The following is a 22,749-nucleotide window of genomic DNA, read 5'->3' as shown; positions in this document are numbered from 1 at the left end:
TTCAATTTTCTTCTGCTTATCTAGTTATCTATACCCTGGACAGGTAACCAGTCTATCACAGAGGTAAGGCAAAGATTCATGCCCACATTCACACCTATTTTTGGACTGTGGAGGAACCCACTTAGACATGGGGAGAACATGCAAACTGCACACAGAAAGGCCACAGACTAGATTCGATCCCATGACATGACAGCGTTACACAGTGGTCGCAGGTTTGTCGGCTACACATCCAAAATGCGAATCTTCCACCATCTTTGTGATGTTCCACCATCACAAAGATGCTCTATTGGATTGAAATATGGGGATTAGGATTGTGGAGCTTTATGACACCAACACACAAGGTCATCTTGACCATATCTATATGCACAATTGGAGTGAGTTGCTACCATTTGATTGGCTAATTAGATATTTACATTTATAGGCAGGTAAACAAGTGGACCTAACAAGATGGCCTCTTACTTTAAGTGATAATCCAAATGCCTCTAGGTGGGTTGATAGTAGCCTAAAAGATGTTGAGAGGTTGAAATACATCACACATCAGCATTTTGAGAAAACAAACAAACAAACAAACAAACAAAAAACCCCAAAACAAACACCAGGAGTAGAAGTTACTAGAAATCAGTATTTTACATTTGTCTCTAAATAAGAAAAACACAGATCATTGTCAACACTTTATTGTTTACAGTCTATACATAGATCTAAATTCAGGCAAGTCTCAAACTTGCTACAAAAAGAAATATCTCCTCTGCCACCAGAGGTTGACCTAGCCTCTTTTGGGCCAGTATTGCACTCTGGGTGATGTAGGCGCAGTAAAGGTGAAAAACTAAGTGAGCTGTCAGAGGGCCTGCCACAGGAAAAACTCATGCAGCTTTACACAGTACTCTGGTAGGAATTAAAGCATGCTACAGACAGACATAAATATTCTGGAGACAAGAACAAAAGACATACAGTAGCTAATTATAAACAACTTTAGGAAACACATGTTCTTTTACATTTGATAACAAAATCTTAGTTTTTGTAAAGAAATGACATTAATAAAAATATAATTAATTTCTTGTGCTACTCTGTTAAAGACACTCAGTTCTTCAAGTCTCTGACTGAAGCAAAAAGAAATCTGTAGTGCTTGGAAAAAGTCTAAATAGGATGACAGTATGTTGTACATAAATGTTTTTTTTATAGAAAACAGAAGTTGTGCATTAGTTGCTCCTCTTGCACAGCTGTGTATAAACTAGTAGTCCCTGAAGCTCAAAGTTATGTCAAATTAATTCATGACAGTTTACAAGTACAAGTGTACAGTTATACTCTCTTTCAGTAGTCTAAGTCACACTTTATGGCTTTTTTTTTCTCTTTTCAGTGTTACAAATACACTGCTGCAGGCCACCAGATAATAAACAAAAGCCTACGCATGCACGCCGCTGTGCTTGCACAGAGTGAACACACAGGAAATCCCACACTGCTGCAAAGTGAAAAATTAGAAATATACAGAAATGACTGTGTGTAGAAGTTGGTTGTTTTTGTATTTTGTTTTGTTTTTTTACAGCCTCAAGCATTCCAGGATGAACATCTGTACAGTTTTATGGGGAACACATGCAGTGTGCATTTAAATAATCATCCACATTTAGATTTGTAGAGACACTGATATGATCTGTCCACACTCCTTACTCTCTATTCTCCACAACCAGCTATTACAGTTGGTGCAAACACATAGAAATGCTATACATGACATCCACAAAGTGACATGAACCTGAAAATCTGAGCATAAGTAGATGCTCAAATTCCAACAGCAGCTTCAGGAGTGCCAGGACCAGTAGTGTCAGGTGTGAAAAGCAGATCGTGGAAAAATGAGAGGAGCAATAGCTGTTTGACAGAGTATCGGAATAACCGGAGGTTGAAGAGGTGTTTGCAGGAGAGTGCTCTTCGGTGGGATGCTAAATTGAGCGAGGTGGAAGGAGATGGAGGGCTAGTGGTCAGTTACAGAAGGCCAAGTGGACCTGCTGCCCATAGAAGGGGTGGTTGGAGCGCTCGGCTACAGCCCGCCTGGCGATCTCCTCACTGGGGAAGGTGATCAAGGCCTCGCCGCTGCATTGCCCACTGAAGTTATACAAGATGAGAATGGCGTCTGGCTGAAGCTGCAGGAAAAAAAAAAAAAAAGTGATGAAGTCAGTAAGTGTATTTTTAATGTAACTGGAGCATGAAAACACCAGGGGGAGCCCACAAAGCAGAGGAGGAATAATGCACTGGGAAAAGACCATCTCATCAAACCGGTCCAGTCAGAAAGCAACAAAAAGTTTAAAGAGAGAAGCAGAGCACATGCTGTTCTCAGAGACCTGAAACCCACAAGGCAGGTTTAGATGCAACACAATCATTTGTTAGTTTGCATGCATTCGGATCCTGCACCAAAATCCGCTTAATGCAACAAAAGAGCTTGCATTCCTTCAGGCATGCAGGTATGTATCAATCCACTGATCACAACAGCAGTGACAGCAGCAACAATCCATGAAGCCTTTTATCAATCACATGTCACAGCATTACAAAGGGAGACAGTCATAACATTTTCTTTTGTGAATACAGCCAAAAGTAATGATTGACATCATGAAACAGGCTGGATCACTTTAACAGTGCAGAATCATGATCAGCTCCTACTGCAATTTATACATCAGTGATTCAAAGTCTAAATACTGTCTTGGAAGTACTTGCTGGCGATTTTAAAGCTAGTAGGGATTTGTATCTGATGTCGTGCGACGGCCAAAACAGTAAGATGTTAGTCAAGTCTAGGACATGCACTCTCCCTCCACTCCGCTTCTCTAGTCCGGAGGCTCTTCTTACCTTGGGGTGAGTCCCTAAAGACAGAGCCATTCTTTGGGCTGAATCAGACTCCTGGCCTGTTCGCTCATCTGAACCACGCCGCTGTACTCGTCAGGGGCGTACTACAGATACAGCATAATGACGGACACACAGTCAGGGTGGGAGCCCTCCACATTGTTTCACACATGGCAGTACACAGTTTTGGGAAAAATATGTTACATGTTATTTGAAGGAGGAAAAACAAAGCACGCACGCACGCACGCACGCACGCACGCACGCACGCACACACACACACACACTAATGCCTGAGCAGGTGTCATTTTAACTACAGAGTGTTTAGTGATGGGAGTGTGTGGTAAAGGATACCAGTGTTGGTATGGGAATAGTTTTCTCACCCAGGACCAGTGTGAGAGTAGCTATTGCAGCCAGAAAAACACACTCCAACAGGGATACAATTGCAATGGTTCAGCCAACAGTCACACTCACTCTCACTCACACTCACACACACACACACGCACACCTCTGCTACTTCCAACAATCTTGAGTGTGCAACTCAAAACAAGTTTATTTTTCTGAAATTTGCACAGATTTACAAAACACATGAACCATGAAGACCAAAAGCAGACCGCAGATGTTTGCCCCAACGACAACAGCAGCAACAACAACCACCCTATGACACCTCAGATCCCACCCCTCTCCCTCCCCATCTTGGGAAATGTCTGATGCCACACCTATCAGTGTTCATACCTGCTTCAGGGGACTCCACCTAACTTGGACTGGCGGCATTAGACACGGGAAGCAAACAGGAGGGGGAAGAGCACAAGTGCACACATGTCCCTTTAATTGAGTAGTACTATAGTGTAATTTTGCAATAAAAACACAGAAGTAAATGTGCCGAGTGGTTCAACATTTAGAAACTTTCATGTGGCACTCCCCCACTGTGGGAAGAGTAACTACCAAATCATTGCAAGAGACTGACAACAATTATCCTGTCACTATTCAAGGCGTTATCTCAAAAGCTTGGCTACAGCTAAAATTCATTTATACATCTGATACATCCAAACACAAGACAGAAAGCTTTTCAAGTATATGGCTCCACATTTCCTGTGAATTAAAACATGCCTTCATTTCAGAGTTCCATGTACTGACCTGGTATCCCTGGAAAAAGCTGAGGATGTCCTTGACTCCAGTATTGTAAGGCAGACCCTGCATCCTGACCAGGGCACCATGCTGGGGTAGTACAGGAGAGGCGGCAGCTGCAGCATGGTGGGGCTGAGCTGCAACTGCTGCTGCCACTGCGGGTGGAGCTGCAAAGTAGCCAACTGTGGAGGGAGACACTGGAGGGCTGGAGAGCAAATGGGAATAAGTGGAAAAGCAAAGTTATGATGAATACTAAAATTGCCACCTCACAGTTGTATTCTTCTGCCAGCCTGTGATGCTGCAGTTTAACCTTTGACCTTTATCAATTTGTCTCATTCGACATGTGCTTTAGATCACAATGTACTTACCTGGGGTAATAAGCAGTGTAGTTCATGTTCATGTTCATATAGAGATGTGGTTGAGGGGGGTAGTACGCCAGAGTGTGAGCAGGGCTGTGTGCGGTGGTCTGAGGAGGTCTGGGAGCGGCAAGCAGGGGAGGCTGGTAGAGGGCAGCTTCAGAGAGAATGGCAGGTGGAGTGGGGAATGCAGCATAGGCAGTGGGGGGAGACAGACCTACAGAAAGAGACAGAGGTATGCATGTGTAAGGTGCGTGTACAGTCCTGCCACAAGTAAAGTGCTTGAAGTATATGAATCAACTGAGCATGCTGCACGACTGTCTCTGGATAAACTGCAGAAGCTGTCATAAACATGTCACAACACATTCCTACGGTTGACAAACTTAGGACTGCAAAATTGTGTTAGATGTCAGCGTTCAAACGGCTCTGAAAGGTAAAATAAATCAGACTAAGAAACAAATGTAGAGCAGCTGCTGCACGCAAAAAGGAAACAACAATGGCCTTTTTGAATAGAGCATTTCACATACTGCACCTTTAAGGTAGTCAAACATGTAGGGATGCACTGATTATAACCCAACTATAAAACTAAGAACTAAAACTATAAAAATAAGATCTAGGCCAGAAAAAACGACTTGAAAGCCCCCTAAAGACCCATCAGAATTTATTTACGTAGCTCGCAGTGTCCTTCATGGTGCAGCGTAAACACGCACAAATGACGGCACAGATCTATTTACAGACAAACAGCCACTACGTGAGCGAAGCTGTGGGCAGTTCCAGAGTTAGCCAGGCAACATGGTACCAGCACTGCTGATCTTCTGGCAGATTTAGCATTTTTGGGGTCAGTTTGAGTAAAATTATGTTCAAGAAGAGATTACCCCAATTCTTAATTCTAGTTAGGATATAGGTGAAAAAGCAAAACTACCTTAGTTAAGTAGGTACTTAGTAAATTTAACACAAAGTGTCAACATTTGATAATTAAAAAAAGAAATAAAAATATGTTGCTGTCTTCCTCTTAAATTAACCTCTAGTAGCAGCCACATTATATCAGTGAATTCCAGCATGGCACCGTGATGGGATGCTACCTGTGCAATAAGTCCAGCTGGGAAATTTCAACACTACTAAATATTCCAAAGTCAACTGTTAAAGTGGAAGTGACTGGGAACGACAGCAACTGAGCCAAGAAGCGGTAGGCCATGTAAAATCAAAGACTGGGGTCAGTAAATGCTGAGGCTCATAGTGAGCAGAGGTCACCAACTTTCTGCAGTGTCAGTCGCTACCTCCAATCATCATGTGGCCAGCAGAAGTGTAGTGTGTAGAGAGCTTCGTGGAATGGGTTTCCAAAGACAAGGAGCTACATCCATCCTTACATTACCAAACACAATGTAAGGTGTCAGATGCAGTGTTGTAAAGCACTGGGTTCTGGTGTTGTCTGTGCAGATGCTTGCAAAGAACTGTTGTTGTTGTATATAAGCTTGTGTCCCGATAACTTAAGAACCTTTGTAATGCAAGTAGCAGCATAACTGTAACTGTAATGTGAGTGTTGTGATTGTTGAATTTAGTGCAGTGCCTTACTGAAAAATGTAAGGTGATTACAGTGAAGAGTTGCTTTGGAACGAACGAACTACACCCAACACTGTCGAAGACTATGCATGAATGACCTGTGATTGACAAGTTGTTAGCCATACTCTGAATGTCCTCATGTATGACTAATAATGTCTATAATTTTCAAAATGAACCTTGTGGTTTATGACCTGAAACTAGCAACAGAGTCTATAAAGGAATCAGGAAAGTGTGCAGCTAAGGAAATGAGCTCTGTTTATCCATAGACTTCTATACAACCGGGCACCTTTTTGCAGTCGGAGCACTCCGCCTATGCTGCCCATTAAAGAGAATGCAGATTTAAGGCGCTTGCACACTGGCCTCACCTTTCATTTGAATATGACCTATGGCTTTGTTTTGTTTACAGAGGTCAAGAGTCTGATTGAACACAAATACAGGCACCTTTTCACTAACCACTATTTAACATGCTCACCACTAAACACAAAGTACAGCTGAAGCTAAGATGTTGATAAAGTGTGACTTAAAGATGATGAAATTCAGTGTTATTAGGGGGGAAAAAAAGAAATTCAGTGTTATTACAGCTCATTCTTAGGGAGACTTTAATCCTTGTACAAGACTGGCCTTTCTATTCAGTGTTGGCATGTTTTAATCTGGTGGAGAAGTGCTGGAACCAGAAAAGATTAAGCAGAATTTCCAACATGGTAGCATGGTTTTCAGATATTATTATTATCATCATCATCATCATCATCATCATCATCATCATCATCAATCAAATGTTACTGCAACTCTTGCTTATGTGGACCTTATATGGCGTTTTTGACTTACAGGGAAGCTTGCAGGGTGGTGGGGAGAGGCCGCTGCGGTTCAGAGTTCCTCCCATCAGGACAATGCTCATTTCCTCTGTGGAGCACTGGAAGACCTCCACATACCGGTCCTTCATTGTCTTTTTATGGCACTTTTGGGCTACCATAAATGCCTTGTCAGGTGACTTCATCTGGATGAAGGCATCACCAGAGGGCCGTCCCTGCACAGACAGAGGTAGAAATCCAATTAACAAATGACTGAATGAATGTGTGTTTGTGTGAAGTGTAAGTAAATCTGTGGGGGAAATAATTTTAACAGTACATTGAGCTGTTCTGGACTTGCAAATATTGCCGCTCCCAATATTTTATTTTTTTACTTTGTTTTATTTTGGTAACATTTAAAAAACCTTTTCTCATTTTTAGAGATTTGCGATGAAGATGTAAGTGAAAATGCTGTATGGCTGTTATTTTTAAAGATAGTATTAGGACATAGAGCTTTAATATTACAAGTATGCCTGGGCCCATGACTTTCCAATAGGCTGACCTGTTGGTTGAGGACCATGTGGACTCCGTGGGGTTTGATGTCAACAGTGTGCTCTCCCATGAACTCCAGGATATCTTCAATGCCAGCAGTGTAGGGCAGACCACGGAGGCGTACGCAGTCGCGAGTGCTGCTGGCTGCTGGAAGGAACGGAGGTGTTGTGAGGACTGGGACAGGCATGATTGGCGAAGGGGGCAGTGTGGAGATCAGAGGTGTGGACATGTAGCGGTTCAGAACCTGGAAGACACAGACACATAAAAAATAAATAAATAAATAAATGAATCTTGACTGCATATGCAAGAAGCATTAAAAAAAAAAAAAAAAAAGTACAACAAATACATAAACAGTAACAGTGTCATGGTGACTACAAAAAAAAATATACACATACATTGCACAAATGACTGTGTCATCTATAGTATTGCACAAACTCCAGTATTGTCTGATTTATTAATACCTCGCACTCTGGATACTATGTTTTCTCACTTCTCTATGTTGCCATAACACTATTTATTTGGAAACCCGAGGAAACAGCTGCTGTGGACCTCGGGCCATGGTGACTGTCATCACTTTCTCTCACACTTGCACAAAAACGACTTTCTTAGGCTATTCTGAGAGCACTAAAGAATCAATTGAAAGTGTATTACACAACACAAACCCATCTAATAAGTATCTTGCACGGGAAACTTTCTTTCTTTTTTTTTTTTTTTGAATAGCACATGTTGTTTTTCTTGCATTACAACGAGTATCTAAGCGCAAATAGCTATATGTTGTCTTTTTGTTACATCAAAAACTACAGGTAGAAAAACTTTCAGGCCACACAACTGGAAGAATGTACCTGTTGCACCTCTGCTGCAGTGCTCCGAAACAGCTCGATATAACGCTTTCCGAGGATCTGTTTGTGTTTCTTCAGCGCATTCTGGGCATACTCTTCACAGGAAAAGAGCACAAAGGCGTCACCAGTGGGTCGCCCATCTGGGTACTTAACAAACAGGAGACCCTCGGTGCCATCTGTAACTGGGCTCTCAGGACCAAGGAAGGCCAACACGTCCTGTGGTGTGGCAGTGAATGGTAATCCCCGCATACGGATAATCACTTGATTCTCCTTGGACAGGAACTGGGCCACCTCATTAGATGTACCTAGAGTCACAGAGGACAGAAAGGATAAAGCTCGCTGCACCATAGGACCTCCAAAAATCACTTTTTAATTCTCAAAAAGTCCTATTCACTCTCTGCTGACTAAGTTACTTTTAACAGCCACCCTGAAAGTAAATCTTGTTATATGGAGTATTTGCATTTGTCATAGTTTATCAGTCCACAAGTTAGGAACACAAAGCTGAGTCATAAATCAGACTTTTGACTCTGTAACAATGCAACCAAAGCACAGGAAGTGTGACTGTGATTCCTCTGGTAGTATAGATCCATATATTTAATGAAGTTTTTGAATTTCTGTCGGGACAATCATTCAATTCCAGTGACCCAAAGAAAAGCTGAAAACTGTAGGATTTAACAAACATGAAGCATGAAATGCAAGCCATCATATTTCAGCTCAGCCTAAAACAAAGTGGTGGATCAACTAACTAAGTGACCTATAGATGCCATTATGTCAGCTAGTCTACAATATTAAATATCTGAAAAATCAAGGTATTTTATGTCATCACCCACAAATTATAAAAAATTCAATATTTCCAGATGAAATGCAATGTATCATTTCCTGCAATCCATTAAATTCTAAACTATAAACAAAAATACAATCTGCGGTACACAAGGCACACAAGTAATGCAGCATGCAGTTCGTTTCTGCATGTGTGGTGTACAGACAAAGAACAGATCAGTGCTGTGCTCAAAGACAGATTGTACAGTTTAATGCACAATAAATTAGTATGGAATCAGGGTTTGACATGTAAACCTTTGGGGCAAGCTTGGCTAAGAGAAATGAAGTGAAATGCCTGTATTTTGCAGCCATTTAATGTGTAATGTATAATTTGTAAAGTGACTTCTAAAGAAACTTAAGCTGTCACATTTTATTGTAAGAGGGATATGAATGTGTGTCTTAAATTTTATGGTCACCCATTTAATGTTGAGAATTTAAATCTAATTCAAAAGTGGAGAAAACAGCAAATATTAAGGAACAACTCTTAAGCTGCTTTAAATTGTGATACTGGTTAATAAAAGATCATTCAAGATAAACAGATGAGGTTACAATTACATACATCTTATTAAATGAAGTTAATTGTTAAGGAAGCTGCCCAGCCGGACACTTTTGACCAGCGTTGCCCACGGGCACATTTAACTTAACCAAGTTAAATTTTTCTCTTTGGTTTACAGTTTCTGTAAATTGTGTCCCTCATTTAGTGTGTTTCAGGACAAGATCAGTTTGGGTGTGAGACAAAAACAGCAAAAAGAGGCTATATTTACTTGGATCAGCCTTTAAAGAGAAGGTTTACAGACACAAATGGTCTTGTTCCACCACAAAGTCAATTATAAAATTTGCAAATAATTCCTTCTGGCATAATGCATAATGTATGTTTAATTGCATTATGCATTACATTATAACAGTAAGATTTATAAAATGCGCAGTAACAAATGCAGAAAGTATAAAAGTACATAGAAAAAAAAGAAATTTCACAACTAATCAACTAATTTAAAGGACTCATCTCCAGATATTAATTTTATATGATATGTAATCAGGTTAATATAATTTTTGGTTCAATGGCTTTAATATTTCTTCTTTATTAAACTCAGATCGACTGCCTAAAGGTATTTTTTGCAGATGATGGAAAAATGTTAGATCTTTCAATTTCAAGTTTTACATCCAAAACAATGAAACAATTTAATCTACACATCTGTTTACATGTTTACTGCTTTCATTTATCATGCATTGTGTCTGCTTCTCCACTGTTTGCTTAAAGTTCACTGTGTTATCGATATGTATTGATTCTTAACCCACTGAGTAAAGTCCAGGGTCTAACAAGCAGCCAGTGTAAGTTCTCTGCTGCAAGCGACTGTGCTTCTATTGACTGCTATCTCTACCCTTGTGTTACTACTGGCTTCCTCTCAGGCCCCAGGCCATGCCTTTGTCTCTTCACACCCCTTTTGTGTTAGCACCGAGTTGGTCCTTTTACTGGGCGACAGCCCTCTTTCCCTCAGGGGGAATGGAGCCGGAGGCTAAACTGAACAGAACAGGTGAACTGCTGTTAGCCCAGAATAAAATTTCTTTCCAAGTGGCCTCAGAGGGGTTGGCCTAGGGAAGGGGAGATTAGCAAGGGATGGGGGCTGTGGGGGATACACCTCACAAAGCGCCTTTCATTAGTCTGAGATAAGGGAGCCACTGGGATGAGGCAAACACACAGGTAATAGGAGAGAGTTCGAGCACAGAGGAGATCCCTTCTTTTAAGAGAGCAAAGTGGTGCACTTTTACAGATGTGAGAGGGTGTTTCTTTTCTTTTTTCAAAAGTGCAGGAAAGCCATGAAACAAAATGCTACCTCACACTGAGAAAGTCTTTCAGTATGACCATGTAATCATGGTCAGGTGAGAGGAGAAAAAGAAAGAGAAAAAACAACAACCCTGAAATCTGACCTCCAGCAATCTTGAGGAATTCCTCTCCTGTGGCCTTGTAGACCTGAAAAACATGAGATGAAAACTTAATATGAATATGTGACTACGATTTCAGGCAAAAATCAAATAGGCACGTCATACACCCAACTTTTAAGCAAGGAAAGAAGCAAAATCACGTCACAAAACTCCTTCATAAAACTGATGGTATTAATTTGATTAAATCTCACATTCAGCTCGACTTCTTAATGACATCAAAAGAGGACTCTAAGCAGATTTTTTTTAAATTCTCCCCCCCCCCCCCCAAAAAAAAACCTACACCATGGAGCCACAATTGAACTGAGAGAACCTCACCTCAATGTAGCGGCTGCCCATGTGGTGTTTGTGGCGCTCCAATGCCAGGTCTCGGTGTTCAGAGTTGATGAAGCGAACTAAGGCCTCGCCATTCCTCCTGCCCTGAGCATTAAGACACAGCGCCACACCACCCCTGAAACACAAGGGCACCGATAAATGAATCCAAGGGACAATTACCTATATCTGCTGGGTTCTCAAACAAAATCTTCTCCATCTTAAATTTCTACCACCGTGACTGTCTTTTCATGTCATCGCCATCAAAAACTCTAACAAAGCCTGACTAAGTCATTAATCCAGCAAAACTAGCATTTTGTAATCTGGCAGTTAATATAACATCTGTTATGCCTCCAGTCTTTTAGCTCTTTGTGAACAGATTGGCTGCTGCCAGTATATTGTGAAGGCATAGCATGTCAGACTCTCAGACAGAAAAAGCATAGTAACAGAAATATTTCTAGAAATCATTTTAACAGAGTAGCAGTGGATGTTAAAAAGATGACTAGCAAAGATTAGGCTGTACTTGGACACAGCAATTGTTTCAACAAGGTCAGGTTTCCATTGGGCTTTAAAAGCATTTCATTATCTGAAAAGTACTTTAAAGGAAAGAGTAACAGAATAAAGTTCCCCTAACTGCAAACGCTGACAAATTCTGTGACTAACATGTTAAAAGCTCAAAAGACATTTTGGGAGATGAGCACAAAATCCAACGTACTTGGCGATGTTGAGACCTTTAAAGAAGCGAGCAATGTCTTGGTCTGAGGACTGCCATGGAAGCCCTCGTGCTCTGATCACAGTCTCACTGTCCACTGGCTCAGTCTTACTGCTGCACCAAACACCATGTGGAGAAAATTCAAATAAATAAATAAAACTATTAATAATTTTAATGTGGGCAGAATATTCAAAGCCTTGTTGGAAATGACTGGGATTTAGGGAAAACAAACAGAAAAATCTTGATTCTTATTGCGTTTAAACAGATCGAGTAGACAAGAGGCCACTCAGAGTAAGTGCTAAACACAGTAACACACTCCCATGATTAAATGTCAGAAGGTTGTCGAGGTGAGAGGCTTTTGGCTTTCTGAGAACAGCAGGATTTGGTGCTCTGCTATAAGATATCCTGGTAAGCACTTGATGGCAAAGTTGGACAGCTTTAATAACACACTTGTGGTTTCCTTGTTGCTGTAATCAATGCTAAGAGCCGGAGAGGTCTGAGACCTGAATATGGTCGAGGGGGGTTGTCAGACTAAACAGCACTGCTGCCTAACAGGTGTGGCAAGAAACTACACAGAGATGGACTGAGATAATATTTGTGTTGAAGGTCGATACATACCATGTGCCTGAGTCAAACTTGTGGTTCACTGTTTCAACACAGGAGAATTTGTGATCTAAAAAAAGCAAAAGCAAAACAGCATTATATTATGGGATGTGTTTTTGGCTTACGCACGTCCAATGCTCCCTCTCATGTAGAGAGGAGCACAATACAAACTTGTAATACCCCAAAACACACTTGGCTGTGATTACAGTGATAGAGCCAGAGCGCTCTGGCTCATTTTAAAGTTTGACATGTTTTCATTGTTACATATGTTGCCTTACTTTACTTGTATGTACAAAACTTTTGACAAACAAGTGCTACTTTGTAACACGCATTTTGACAGTGGGTTACAATAAAAAAAAATAAATGGTAGTACTTGTTCCTTAAATAGAAATAATATAATCAAGGCACGGTTTAATCATTAACCAACTATCACAGTCACTCTTTTACTTTCTTCCCCATGTGTGGTGTATGTTTAGTAGTTGGGATAATTCAAAGAAAAGAACAGAGGCTCACTCGTCATAACATCTTTAGCTCAGATGACGCGATTATTTCTGCATTTAAAGTTATTTTTCTTCAGTCAGTATGGCCATTTGTATTTTTTGAACATGTGATCGTATGAATATGAACCTGTATGTTCACGTGGATAAAATCAGTAACCATGTGAAGAAAAAAAGGATGTTAAAACCTTAACTGCAGCATTCTCCTTTGACTATTTAGCTAGTGTGTATTTTCAGTGTTAGAAATTAAATGACAAAATTCCACTATGTACATTAACATGGTTAAATGTTTGTTGTATAAACATGAGGGCTTCCAGTTTCCATGTTCTTCCTGTCGTGGGCTAATGCAAAGACACAGTTCTGATTATATCAAAGGTAGTCATAGTGTGTTAACACAAAGTACGATCTCCTTGAAAACAGGGCATGTCACTTCACTGCTCTTCCTATCGGTCAGTTTGTCTTCTTTCTGTGCCTAATTTAGTGTCAGCTACTAGGTATTAAGCATCTTGTTCAGTGTGAGGTTACTTGAGATAGAAGGCCCGTCATTACTTACTGTGGGGCTCAGCCAGTATGCAGAGCGTCAGCTGCACCATGCTCCTCACCTCCCTCACCCCTATCGAGTCCTCTGACACAGCAGGGAGACCAACATCTGCACACAGAGTTAAGGCCGCATCCCAGTTTTTATTCTGACTACATGTTGATATTTTACTACCTTTTACTCGCTAAACTATTATATAGCATTTCAGAAAAGTATAAACACTCTGTTATTACGACTCTGTTATTTGTCAGGATTGTTTAGGATTATAAAATGTCCTATTTCAGTGGACAGGCTAGCAAAGGATACATTCCAACATCGAGGTGAGTGTGAGCTTCTGCGCAGGGCCAGCATTTGGGCAGCATTTGTGAAACTCCTTTCTCACATCCACAAATGAAAAGAAACATTCAGGTAGGACCAGATTCTGGATAGGAACAAACAAAAAGAAAGTTACTTAGTGCAGCAAAATGACAGTTTGGAAATCTGATATGGAAACTGGATACAGCAGGATGCTAATAAACAAGCAGCTGAAGAGGAGAGAATTGGGATGGAGAGGGTATGTGCACACTAGCATCACACTGTGCTACTGAATAGGAGGTAAATGTAAGTCAAATGACTATAATTAGTTAGTAATACGAAATCAGTGCATACCAATTTATTACAAACTATAATAAAACTGAACTGAAGTAATCAAAAGTTAAAAATCTAGTTTGTTTATTGTTGTGGAAATGTGGGTATAGCAACAATATATATGTAAATAAAACAAACATATGAAACATTGATTCTACAAAGCCAGTATTTTCTACTATTGAGTCATGATTCATAAGACTTGTTTCAAATATTTAAAAAAAAAAAGAAAAGAAAAAAGAAGCTACTGGAAATATTTCTAAAATCCTATATTTTTATATTTTACTCTCTATGTGTCTCCAGTTTATGGAACAATGGAGGGAAATAATCACCTTTTTGGAAGCTTCTGGGTGGAGGGCCTGACGAATGACAAGGGGACTGTCCACACAAAGTGTGTACGTGGTCCTGCCAAGGCATTTTACTTCTGATGACACTGACTGCTGGAACTGCACAGATACAGAGAGAGGAAGGAGAAAGGCCACTTTAAGACTGACTGGAGTATTTTTATCCTTCACAAAAAAAAGCAGAACTGTGATTGAAATGGCACCATATTTAAATTGCCTAAAAGTATATTTTAAAGAGCAAGAGAGAAGAAAAGCTAATGGGAAGTAATCCAAAATAAAGTGGGACTTAAAATCATTCCGCTTGCGTCACCTACGGTGTACAAATGAGAATCTGTTAGTGTACTTGAGATCTAAAGACAGAAAAGTGAAGGTGGTGTTGTGTTTGACATTTGTCTCCTTCTCATTACAAGCGATGCTCGTCTAACAGGTTTCAGTGTTTGCCCAGTGAGGGAGGGAGCAGACAAAAGGGAGGAATTATTACAGCACTGATCACCAGCACCACAGTTTTCTCTTTGTACAGTAGCAGCCAGACGAGTTAAAATCCCAACCCATACAAGTCAAACCTGCTGGTCTCCACTTTGCATAAACACTGATGGCCTCGCCACCCAGTCCCAAATACCATCACCTCCCACATATCCATGCTTATTTGTAACTACAACATTTACTGAGCCCCCTTCCTTGTATTTTGTCAACCTGTATTGGCAGCAGTTAACTGCCAATAAAGGACACCTCCTGTACAGAAAAACAAATCATTTGCAAAATAGTTGCAATCAAATTTTCCATCACATTTTCATACCGTTTTGGCCACCATATTATGAGAAAAACATTTAAATGTTTCACAAACTTTGTTTGGCTTCCCACCATTTCATGCTGCTTCATAAAGCTGGGAGTTCACTTATTGTTGACACAGCATTTGATTTATAGCAAGCTGCTGTTGGTAGCATTAGGCTTCTTAAGTTAGGATACTTGTGGAAAATAATTTGGAAAGAAAACTTGAGAAAAATAAACTTCTTCCTTACTAATTTGTCCTTCCTGACCAAGATTTAAGATCATCTTTATCTTGTTTCAGTACAGGAGGGAATCCATTTACTCTTATACTGTTTTTGGAATATACTGGGGACTAGAGGCTGGCTGGTGAATTAGAGGAAAAATAAAGGTCAGAGCTGAAAAAAGAGGCAGTGCTTGGCTCCTCTCTAAAAGCAGTTTGTGGCTTTGCAGCTTGCAAAATAGGTACAACGTCAACGTAATGTCAAGTTTTCTCAGGACTCCTGCTTTAACTCATGTGCAAACTTGAAACAGACTCCAACCAACTTTCAGGGACCTGTAGCTCCAGATAATATCACCATAAGCAAAACAGAACACATATTGGAGAATAGCATTAACAAATAAACAAGTAATTTCTTATCTTCTCATTCAAGAAAACCCAGAACACTCAAAATCATCTTTGAACCATACCAGTTAGACCACCTGGATCTCAGTGACCGACTAGTTTCTGGTGGCCACTGGGTTTGTACGGCAAACCTTTAGACAGTCAAGAGCATGTTGGGACCTGCTCCTTAAAAGTCAAGGAGAAATATGGGGGCTATTAGGCAGCATCTACTAACAAGGAAAGAAATGCTTCGGGGTTAGATTAGAGGGGGTTTAGGATGGATGGACAGAAACATGTAAGAGTTTTTAATAAACGAGTCATTGCAACATTGGAGAAACCACATGCTCAGCTATGAATGAAACAAATGCACAACCTAATTAGCAAAAAAAATACACAAACAATTTACGTAACCATTCCCAGACTTGTTTTAAAGATAGTGGTTCACAGGTGATATGCAAACCACATGAAAAGTAACTCTACAATTCATTGTTCATCAAGATGAAAACCCTCTTCAGTCAATGCATTAATCATTACACTCAAAATAGGCTGCAAATGCAAAAGGAAAAGACAGTTATGCAACTTAAATCCACGACCGCTGAACTCCCCCAAAGATGCAAAGCATCATTTTTGCAAGTTACTTTTCACTTCAGGTGTGTGTGAGTGATTCAGTTTATATATACTTATTTAAAAAAAAAAAGATAAAGACAAAAAGTTATAGAGATCAGCTTAGAAACTCATTTTAAGTCCATACATATTGCACTATTTCATGTGTACAGCGATAACAGCACTAATATTTGCTCACAGCCATTCATGCAGCTCCACCTTTGCTTTTGTCTAAAGCCGGATTACTGAGAGAAAAGCTATAGAGGATGTTGAGACACACCCTCTCTTTCTCCACAGTGTCAAAATCCACGTTTAAAAAGAGCAAACACGAAGAACAGAAAATTAATCAAACAGCGATATCACAGACAAGAGCCAAGCTCATAAAGTGAACACTGAAAAAGGGCCAGTGCTTCTAGATTAATCCGGTTTTATTTTTAATATTTAGCTAAAGTCTTTTTCTTCTCAGGACTGTTGGTGTTTATTCTGCCTGCAGCACGCTCCAGTTCTGAATTAACAATGCTGTTAATTCAGTGATCATTATTCCTCACTAGCAAACCTGTCAAAAATGGCTGTTCATTACCATCCTGATGTGATCACCTGTATCACAGTTGCTGTTTGGTGATGCCCCTTTATAATCTGCAGATTTATCTTTGTTTGAATGAACCAAAAACATTTGTTTGATGAAAATGTTAAAAGTTGCACACGTTATAGTTTTGCGATTTCCAATTGCTTTCATTTTTATTTTGTTTTGACTTTTTGTTTTTAATTTTAGCTCAGTTTCAGTTTCCAGAATGGCTTTGCTCATTTCTCTTGAGTTTTTATTTGCTCAGTCAAATGCTTGGTTTTAATTTAGTTTTTAATTTTAGAGTTCGCTTTTGGTGACTCAGTCTTCTGAACATAAAAAGTCTCAATGAATGACCTTCGAAGACCTTCTGAGGCTTTGAACAACTTTTTTAATTTTTCAGTTAAAATGTTTTTTCACAAATAGTTTTTAAGTTTACTTTTAGTTAACTATAATCATTTTGCACATTAATGTTGCAACTTTGCGTCTCACTCTCCTCTGAAAGCACTTTTCATGGATAAGTGGGAGGAAGTGGCCTTTGAACATAGTCCTATCAGAGTTTGCGCTCTACTGTAGCTGGACTGTTTGTATGTAGAGGTGAGGTAAGGTGGTGGTGACTGAAACAACCTCTGATAAGAGCAGCTGGGAGTGTCTGAGCAATATCTTTGGGAAACTTTCAACACACTTACACCACCGAACACGTGACATGGTCTTCACACTGTTTGCAACTACAGGCCAAAAATCACGGGGGAAATGTTTTACAACAGTAATCAGAATTTATATGTTACTATAAAGCTAGTTTGCCCCCCTTCACAAGTGATCACCCTACCATGAGCTCTACTACTAGCTACAAGAGCCCAATTTGTTCGGCAGCTCGCTGGAAAATGAAGCCAAAGCAGTAGCGTCATAGGAATTTGTGTAATTCCCCTAAATGGCCACTTAAGGCTTGCCCTGAAGGCAAATCAGTGTCTTTAACTTCTGTTAAAATGCCCAACTTTCCATATTTTGTGTTATAGGTTCTAGGTATGTTTTTTTCTCCTTTTGTTGTTTCTTACAGGTGCAGCAGTTAGAAACACATTGTGCTTTTCTATTTGTGCTGCATCGTTTTATTATATTTTCTTCCCCCTGTCAGCTTAGACTTTGTCATATTACACATAAAATAGAAAAACTGAAATAACACTTTAAAGAAATGAATTAATAAACAGATAAAGCCCAACTTTAAATGTTTGATTTTAAACTTTACAGCCAGTTTTCTCTTTCCCTTGAATTTTTATATACCTCACCTGTTTAATTTGTAAAATGGTTAAAACATTAATTATTAACAGCATGACCACTTGGTCTGAAAGGTGAATGCTGTCAGTGACCGGCCTCACCTCAGCTAAATCGAGTCACAAAACTTGACTTCTTGACTCTGTTTGTGTGTTGTTGCCTTTTGGAACATTTTAATGCAATTTTTGCTGAAGTTAAGATGTCAAGTAGGCTTTCTTTGCGGTAAAGCCCGTCCTAGAAGTTTGCCTCTAGTATAGGTGGTTGAAATGTTAATATTTTAATAAAAATCTGTTACTTCACACAAATATAGTATCTATATTTGCAACATGTAATGCCTTGCTAATCAAGTTTACTTGTATTGGCTCAACTTAGCTTTATATTGTCTTGTTCAAATATGGTCACAATCATAAATATCAAGGGTTCAAAACCAGGCTTCCCAAATCAGTGCACGCCGTGAGGGTGCATAACATAATAAGAAGCATAAATTCTATTTGTTCTTGCACTGTGAAGACTGAAAACTCACTGTAGGATCTGCAGTGGATCCAAATATATTCAATATCTTCCTTCTGCAGTTGTTGTAATAAACAGTCTATTAATATCTTCCTTTCACATACTAATTAACGGCATGTTTGATTTAGACACACCCAGCAGAAGTAACAGAGCTGTGATGATAGATTGGCATAACTATTTGTGTTAGTACAAATCTGTCATCTTTACAAGGCTTTTTGCTGAAATATTCAAATCCTGGTTGTGTGCGAGACTCTTTCGTGTGATTCATCATAAGAAGCATGTCACAACTTGGCTGCCTTTGTAAGTGAGAACCAAATGTTATTAACTTGGATTACTGGATACATTTCTGAAACAGCTGAAACATTTCTATATGCCGTGACTGCATACGAATGTGATATTTCAACTTCACAGTAATGTAGATACAGTCTGACATCACATGACATTTTTCATAAACACGCTACACGTTGTGTCGCAAGCTGAACAAACCCACACCCTCACAGTCAGAAATAGCTTCGTTACAGCTAAATACAAATTTATTCTGAAAAACATGAGTGGCCTGCAGGTGTGATATGCAAACTATACTGTAAAAAGTGTTACAGCTACAGTGACCTACACATATTTTTGGACTATCATGTTCCACACAAACCTGTTCTGACAGCAGCCTGGTACATTTGTTTGGTATCAAAAAAAAAGAAGGAAAAAAAGACAAGTGTGACAAGTTTCAATACCCAGTGCACCTGCACTGCTGGAAACTGAAAGCTCACCAACCACATAGAGGTTAAAATAATTTTGCTGAGCTGCAAACATAGGGTTGAAAAATGCCTACATATGCTTATATCTATTCTACACCTTGAAATAGAACGATGTACGGTATATCCTGTGGGGTTTTTTTTTTTTTTTTTTTTTACTGTGCTGCTTTTGGTATGCAATGGTAAAGCATCATGCAAAACATGTCAGTTTGTTCTGTGTGGGAAAATTAACACACAGTGACTGATAGAAATAGAAGTTTTGACAGTGTTTTGCAGATTGCACCAAAATGTATGGGAGCAAAGTTTTAAACAGTCCTGCTAATCTCTCCAGGCTTCTCTACCTTGATCAATCTTTCACAAAAGAAATGCAGCACATGTCCTTGGGTGCTCTGACCACACAGGTCAATACCATAAGCCCACCACTTTAAAAAAAGGAAAAGAAAAGGCAACTGCTCGTTTCCCTCAATTCTTATAAGTTGGAGTAGGACATCACTTCTAAATTTTAAACGTGAGCCAAACAGCTTCTAGACTGTATATCTGGAAAAATGTCAATTTTCTTCTCTTCCCCCTATCAACAAGGGTAACACTTATCTCTGAGTGACGAGCAGAGAGAGAACGCAACCAGTGAGACAAAGGTATGAAAAGACCAAACTGATTGCTTGGGTTAATATTTGAAGGTTCAGCACACAATCTAAGCTGGAGTAGCTGAAGCTGAGGTCTTGGGCGACCTGAATGTACATCAGCATGTAAATGAAAACTGTGGAATGTTACACGCTGGGTATAATAATCCCAGGAGCGTCACTGCTTCAAAAATTCAGAAGGAATTAAAGAAGCAATAAAAACAAGAACGCTAAAACCCAAACAGACCTGCAATCAGAACACAACAGCACAAACATTAACACCAACATATTGCTTCACTGTGATAATGAGAGGTTATTTAAAGTATAAACTACTGGAGGGGCAGGAATACTGCATGCAGTGTAAATAGACACTCCTTTCAAGGGTGGTTGGAAAAAACATGTTTGGCAACATAAGCACTTTTGCCAACATATACCTCCAGACAGTGGGGACCAAGGGAGGAAAAATGACATCTTGGTCATAAAGAAGTGTTGTAACCAGGTGCTAAAGATGAAGCCCACAACCTGAAAGCTTCCACCCTCCTGTCTGTGCTGCTGCCTAAAACAGAGGTGCGGTCCCAGGTAAACACACTGCTTTCCAGATGTCTACAGCATACATCAGGCCAGGGCAAGACTAGACCTGCGACTCCTCCTCCTTATCTCCAGACGCCTGAGGCTCTGCCCCATCGTAGCTCTTGAGCTCCTGCAAGCCATCAGCAGAGTTTCACTGTCAGGGCTAAACCAATGACACATCTCAACCAGGTGGAAGACCACTTTTAAAAAACAAAAAGATCATGTGGGAAATTTGACACTCCTTACTCTAGCTTACAGCTTAATACCCAGTCAGGCTTGTCATATCGCATCACGCTCTAGGCAAAAACCTGCCAGAAGAAAGTTTTGTGGGTTTAATAAGCTTCTGAGTTTCCCACAAAATGAGCAGCTGCTGTGGTTTTCATACAGGTATGCATCACTTCAAGTTTCCCAATGCACCTGAAAAGACCAATGAGACTAACCTGTTGCAGAACTTTGTCCAGTGGCTCAGCTTTGACGATGTCGTCCACGGTCAGCCCAGTCTCCTCTTTACACTGGTCTGTCAGCTCCAAGGTGTCCGGCTTGACAAAACATTTATGAAGCTTCCCGACCTGTGAAAGCATTTAGCGTTTCATGGCGTAGGAATACAGTTTGATGACCAAAAATATGCTAACTTATAGCAAATTAAAGGTCCCCCACATACAGGAAATGAATTGTTTAAAAACAAACAAAACAGAATTGACAATGCAGTCGCAAAAAAGCACTCAATTGTCAATAACGCGTCGTTTACATCGAGAAGCTGACATATTAAACCAAAAAGGTGTGTTTGCCCCCCCATTTTCGTCTGCTTTTTTTTTTTTTTCAAATTTGGTCGCACACCTGTTAAAAAGGTGCGCTAACGACGGGCAGTTGTAGCGTTAGCTAGCATAACAAGACAAGCGGGCTCCACACGGTTTCAGAGAGCACACCATGTTGATTTAAATGTCAGACTCTACAGGTAGACACTATGCCACAAACACTCTGAATACATAAGAAACCGTACAACGAACGAAGGGGGTCAGAAAGGTCCGTACCTTTTTCTCATGTAGATCCACAATTTGCCACACCAAGAGAATTATTTCCCTCTCATCCGAACCCAGTTTACCCCCATTTTCACCAGCTGTTGCCCCAAAGAACACCACCAGAGTATCACTGTGCGAAGCCATCAGGGACCACAAGGGTAAAAACTACAATTAAAGCAAAGATTAAAATAAAAAAAAATAACACGAGGGTTCACCTTTTCCAAGTGATAAGAAGAGCGAACAAAAGAGCTGGAAACTCAATTGAGATAAACGGAGAGAGAAAGAAAAAAAGGGGGGGATTATTTTCAGAGGAGCCACGGAAGACTTTGCGGTCAGAGACTCTACCTGTTGCAGTACTTGAGTGTGTTCTATCCAGAGATACTGGTTTAACTGGTAAAGAAGGGTGGAAATCCGTGTTTCCTTCACACGAACTCCATAACAAGCCCGGAGGTTTTTTTTTCCTTCCTCGCCTTACTATTTTTTTCACCGAGTTACCTGTATGGCTAGGCCTTTGCTCAAGCAGAGCCCCGGGGGCGTCGTCTATTGGCTGGTTTGCAAAGGTGAGGGCGGGACGCTGAGGTGAGTGTTGTGATCTCATTGGCTTATTGGTGCTGTTGAATCCGGAAGTATGTGGAAGACAAAACAGGGCGACGATATACCTCCATGAGGCTTACGCGTACGCTGTGCAGTCCACGCCGGGCAACCTGCAGATGACCCACGGTGATAGTGGAAAAGAAGTGAACAGAATCATACACGCACATAAAGGTACATTAAAGAGAAACTGAACTGCGGCACAAACTCTGTGCATTTCCATTAAAATTAGTTTTGTGCTACCTGAATTTGCAAAAAATTCCCTTTAAAAAACCCTTTATGTGCCAGGTGTTGGGCCTGATGTGCCATTTGGATCACATCTTGTCCAGACATTTGCCTTAACCCATGTCAAACTTGATCTCAAAAGTGACTAGGGTAAGAACAGTTAGTTAGGGACTTATGCTCCAGCTGTAATTTAGTGGGCACGGTGACAGAAAATACTCCAGCATGTTTATTCTCTAAA

General features: G+C 40.2%; 1 protein-coding gene across 1 annotated transcript; it reads right to left on the bottom strand.

Moving 5' to 3' along the window:
- Positions 1 to 658: 658 nt before the first annotated feature.
- Positions 659 to 21,839, bottom strand: esrp2 (epithelial splicing regulatory protein 2). Its single transcript, XM_063463666.1, has 15 exons — positions 21,708 to 21,839; positions 21,117 to 21,245; positions 14,413 to 14,526; positions 13,763 to 13,877; positions 13,472 to 13,567; positions 12,437 to 12,491; positions 11,822 to 11,932; positions 11,113 to 11,245; positions 10,783 to 10,825; positions 8,041 to 8,342; positions 7,209 to 7,442; positions 6,687 to 6,885; positions 4,314 to 4,518; positions 3,955 to 4,150; positions 659 to 2,129 (listed from the first exon to the last, which is right to left on the bottom strand). The coding sequence occupies exons 1-15, from the start codon at positions 21,837 to 21,839 to the stop codon at positions 1,968 to 1,970; spliced, it is 2,226 nt and encodes a 741-aa protein (XP_063319736.1). The 3' UTR covers positions 659 to 1,967.
- Positions 21,840 to 22,749: the final 910 nt, after the last annotated feature.

Source organism: Pelmatolapia mariae, linkage group LG1 (assembly GCF_036321145.2).
Source record: "Pelmatolapia mariae isolate MD_Pm_ZW linkage group LG1, Pm_UMD_F_2, whole genome shotgun sequence".
NCBI lineage: Eukaryota > Metazoa > Chordata > Actinopteri > Cichliformes > Cichlidae > Pelmatolapia > Pelmatolapia mariae.
The sequence above is the reverse complement of the archived record's forward strand: the minus strand, read 5'-3'. Positions and strand labels throughout refer to the sequence as shown.

Bases quoted from the DNA above. Each gene is read 5' to 3' on its own strand.
- esrp2 (XM_063463666.1), bottom strand. From the start codon at position 21,839: ATGGCTTCGCACAGTGATACTCTGGTGGTGTTCTTTGGGGCAACAGCT. The intron at 12,492-13,471 runs GTAAGTAATGAC...TGCTTTTTTTAG, and splicing joins CATACTGGCTGAGCCCCACA to ATCACAAATTCTCCTGTGTT. The intron at 6,886-7,208 runs GTCAGCCTATTG...CTGTCTGTGCAG, and splicing joins ACATGGTCCTCAACCAACAG to GGACGGCCCTCTGGTGATGC.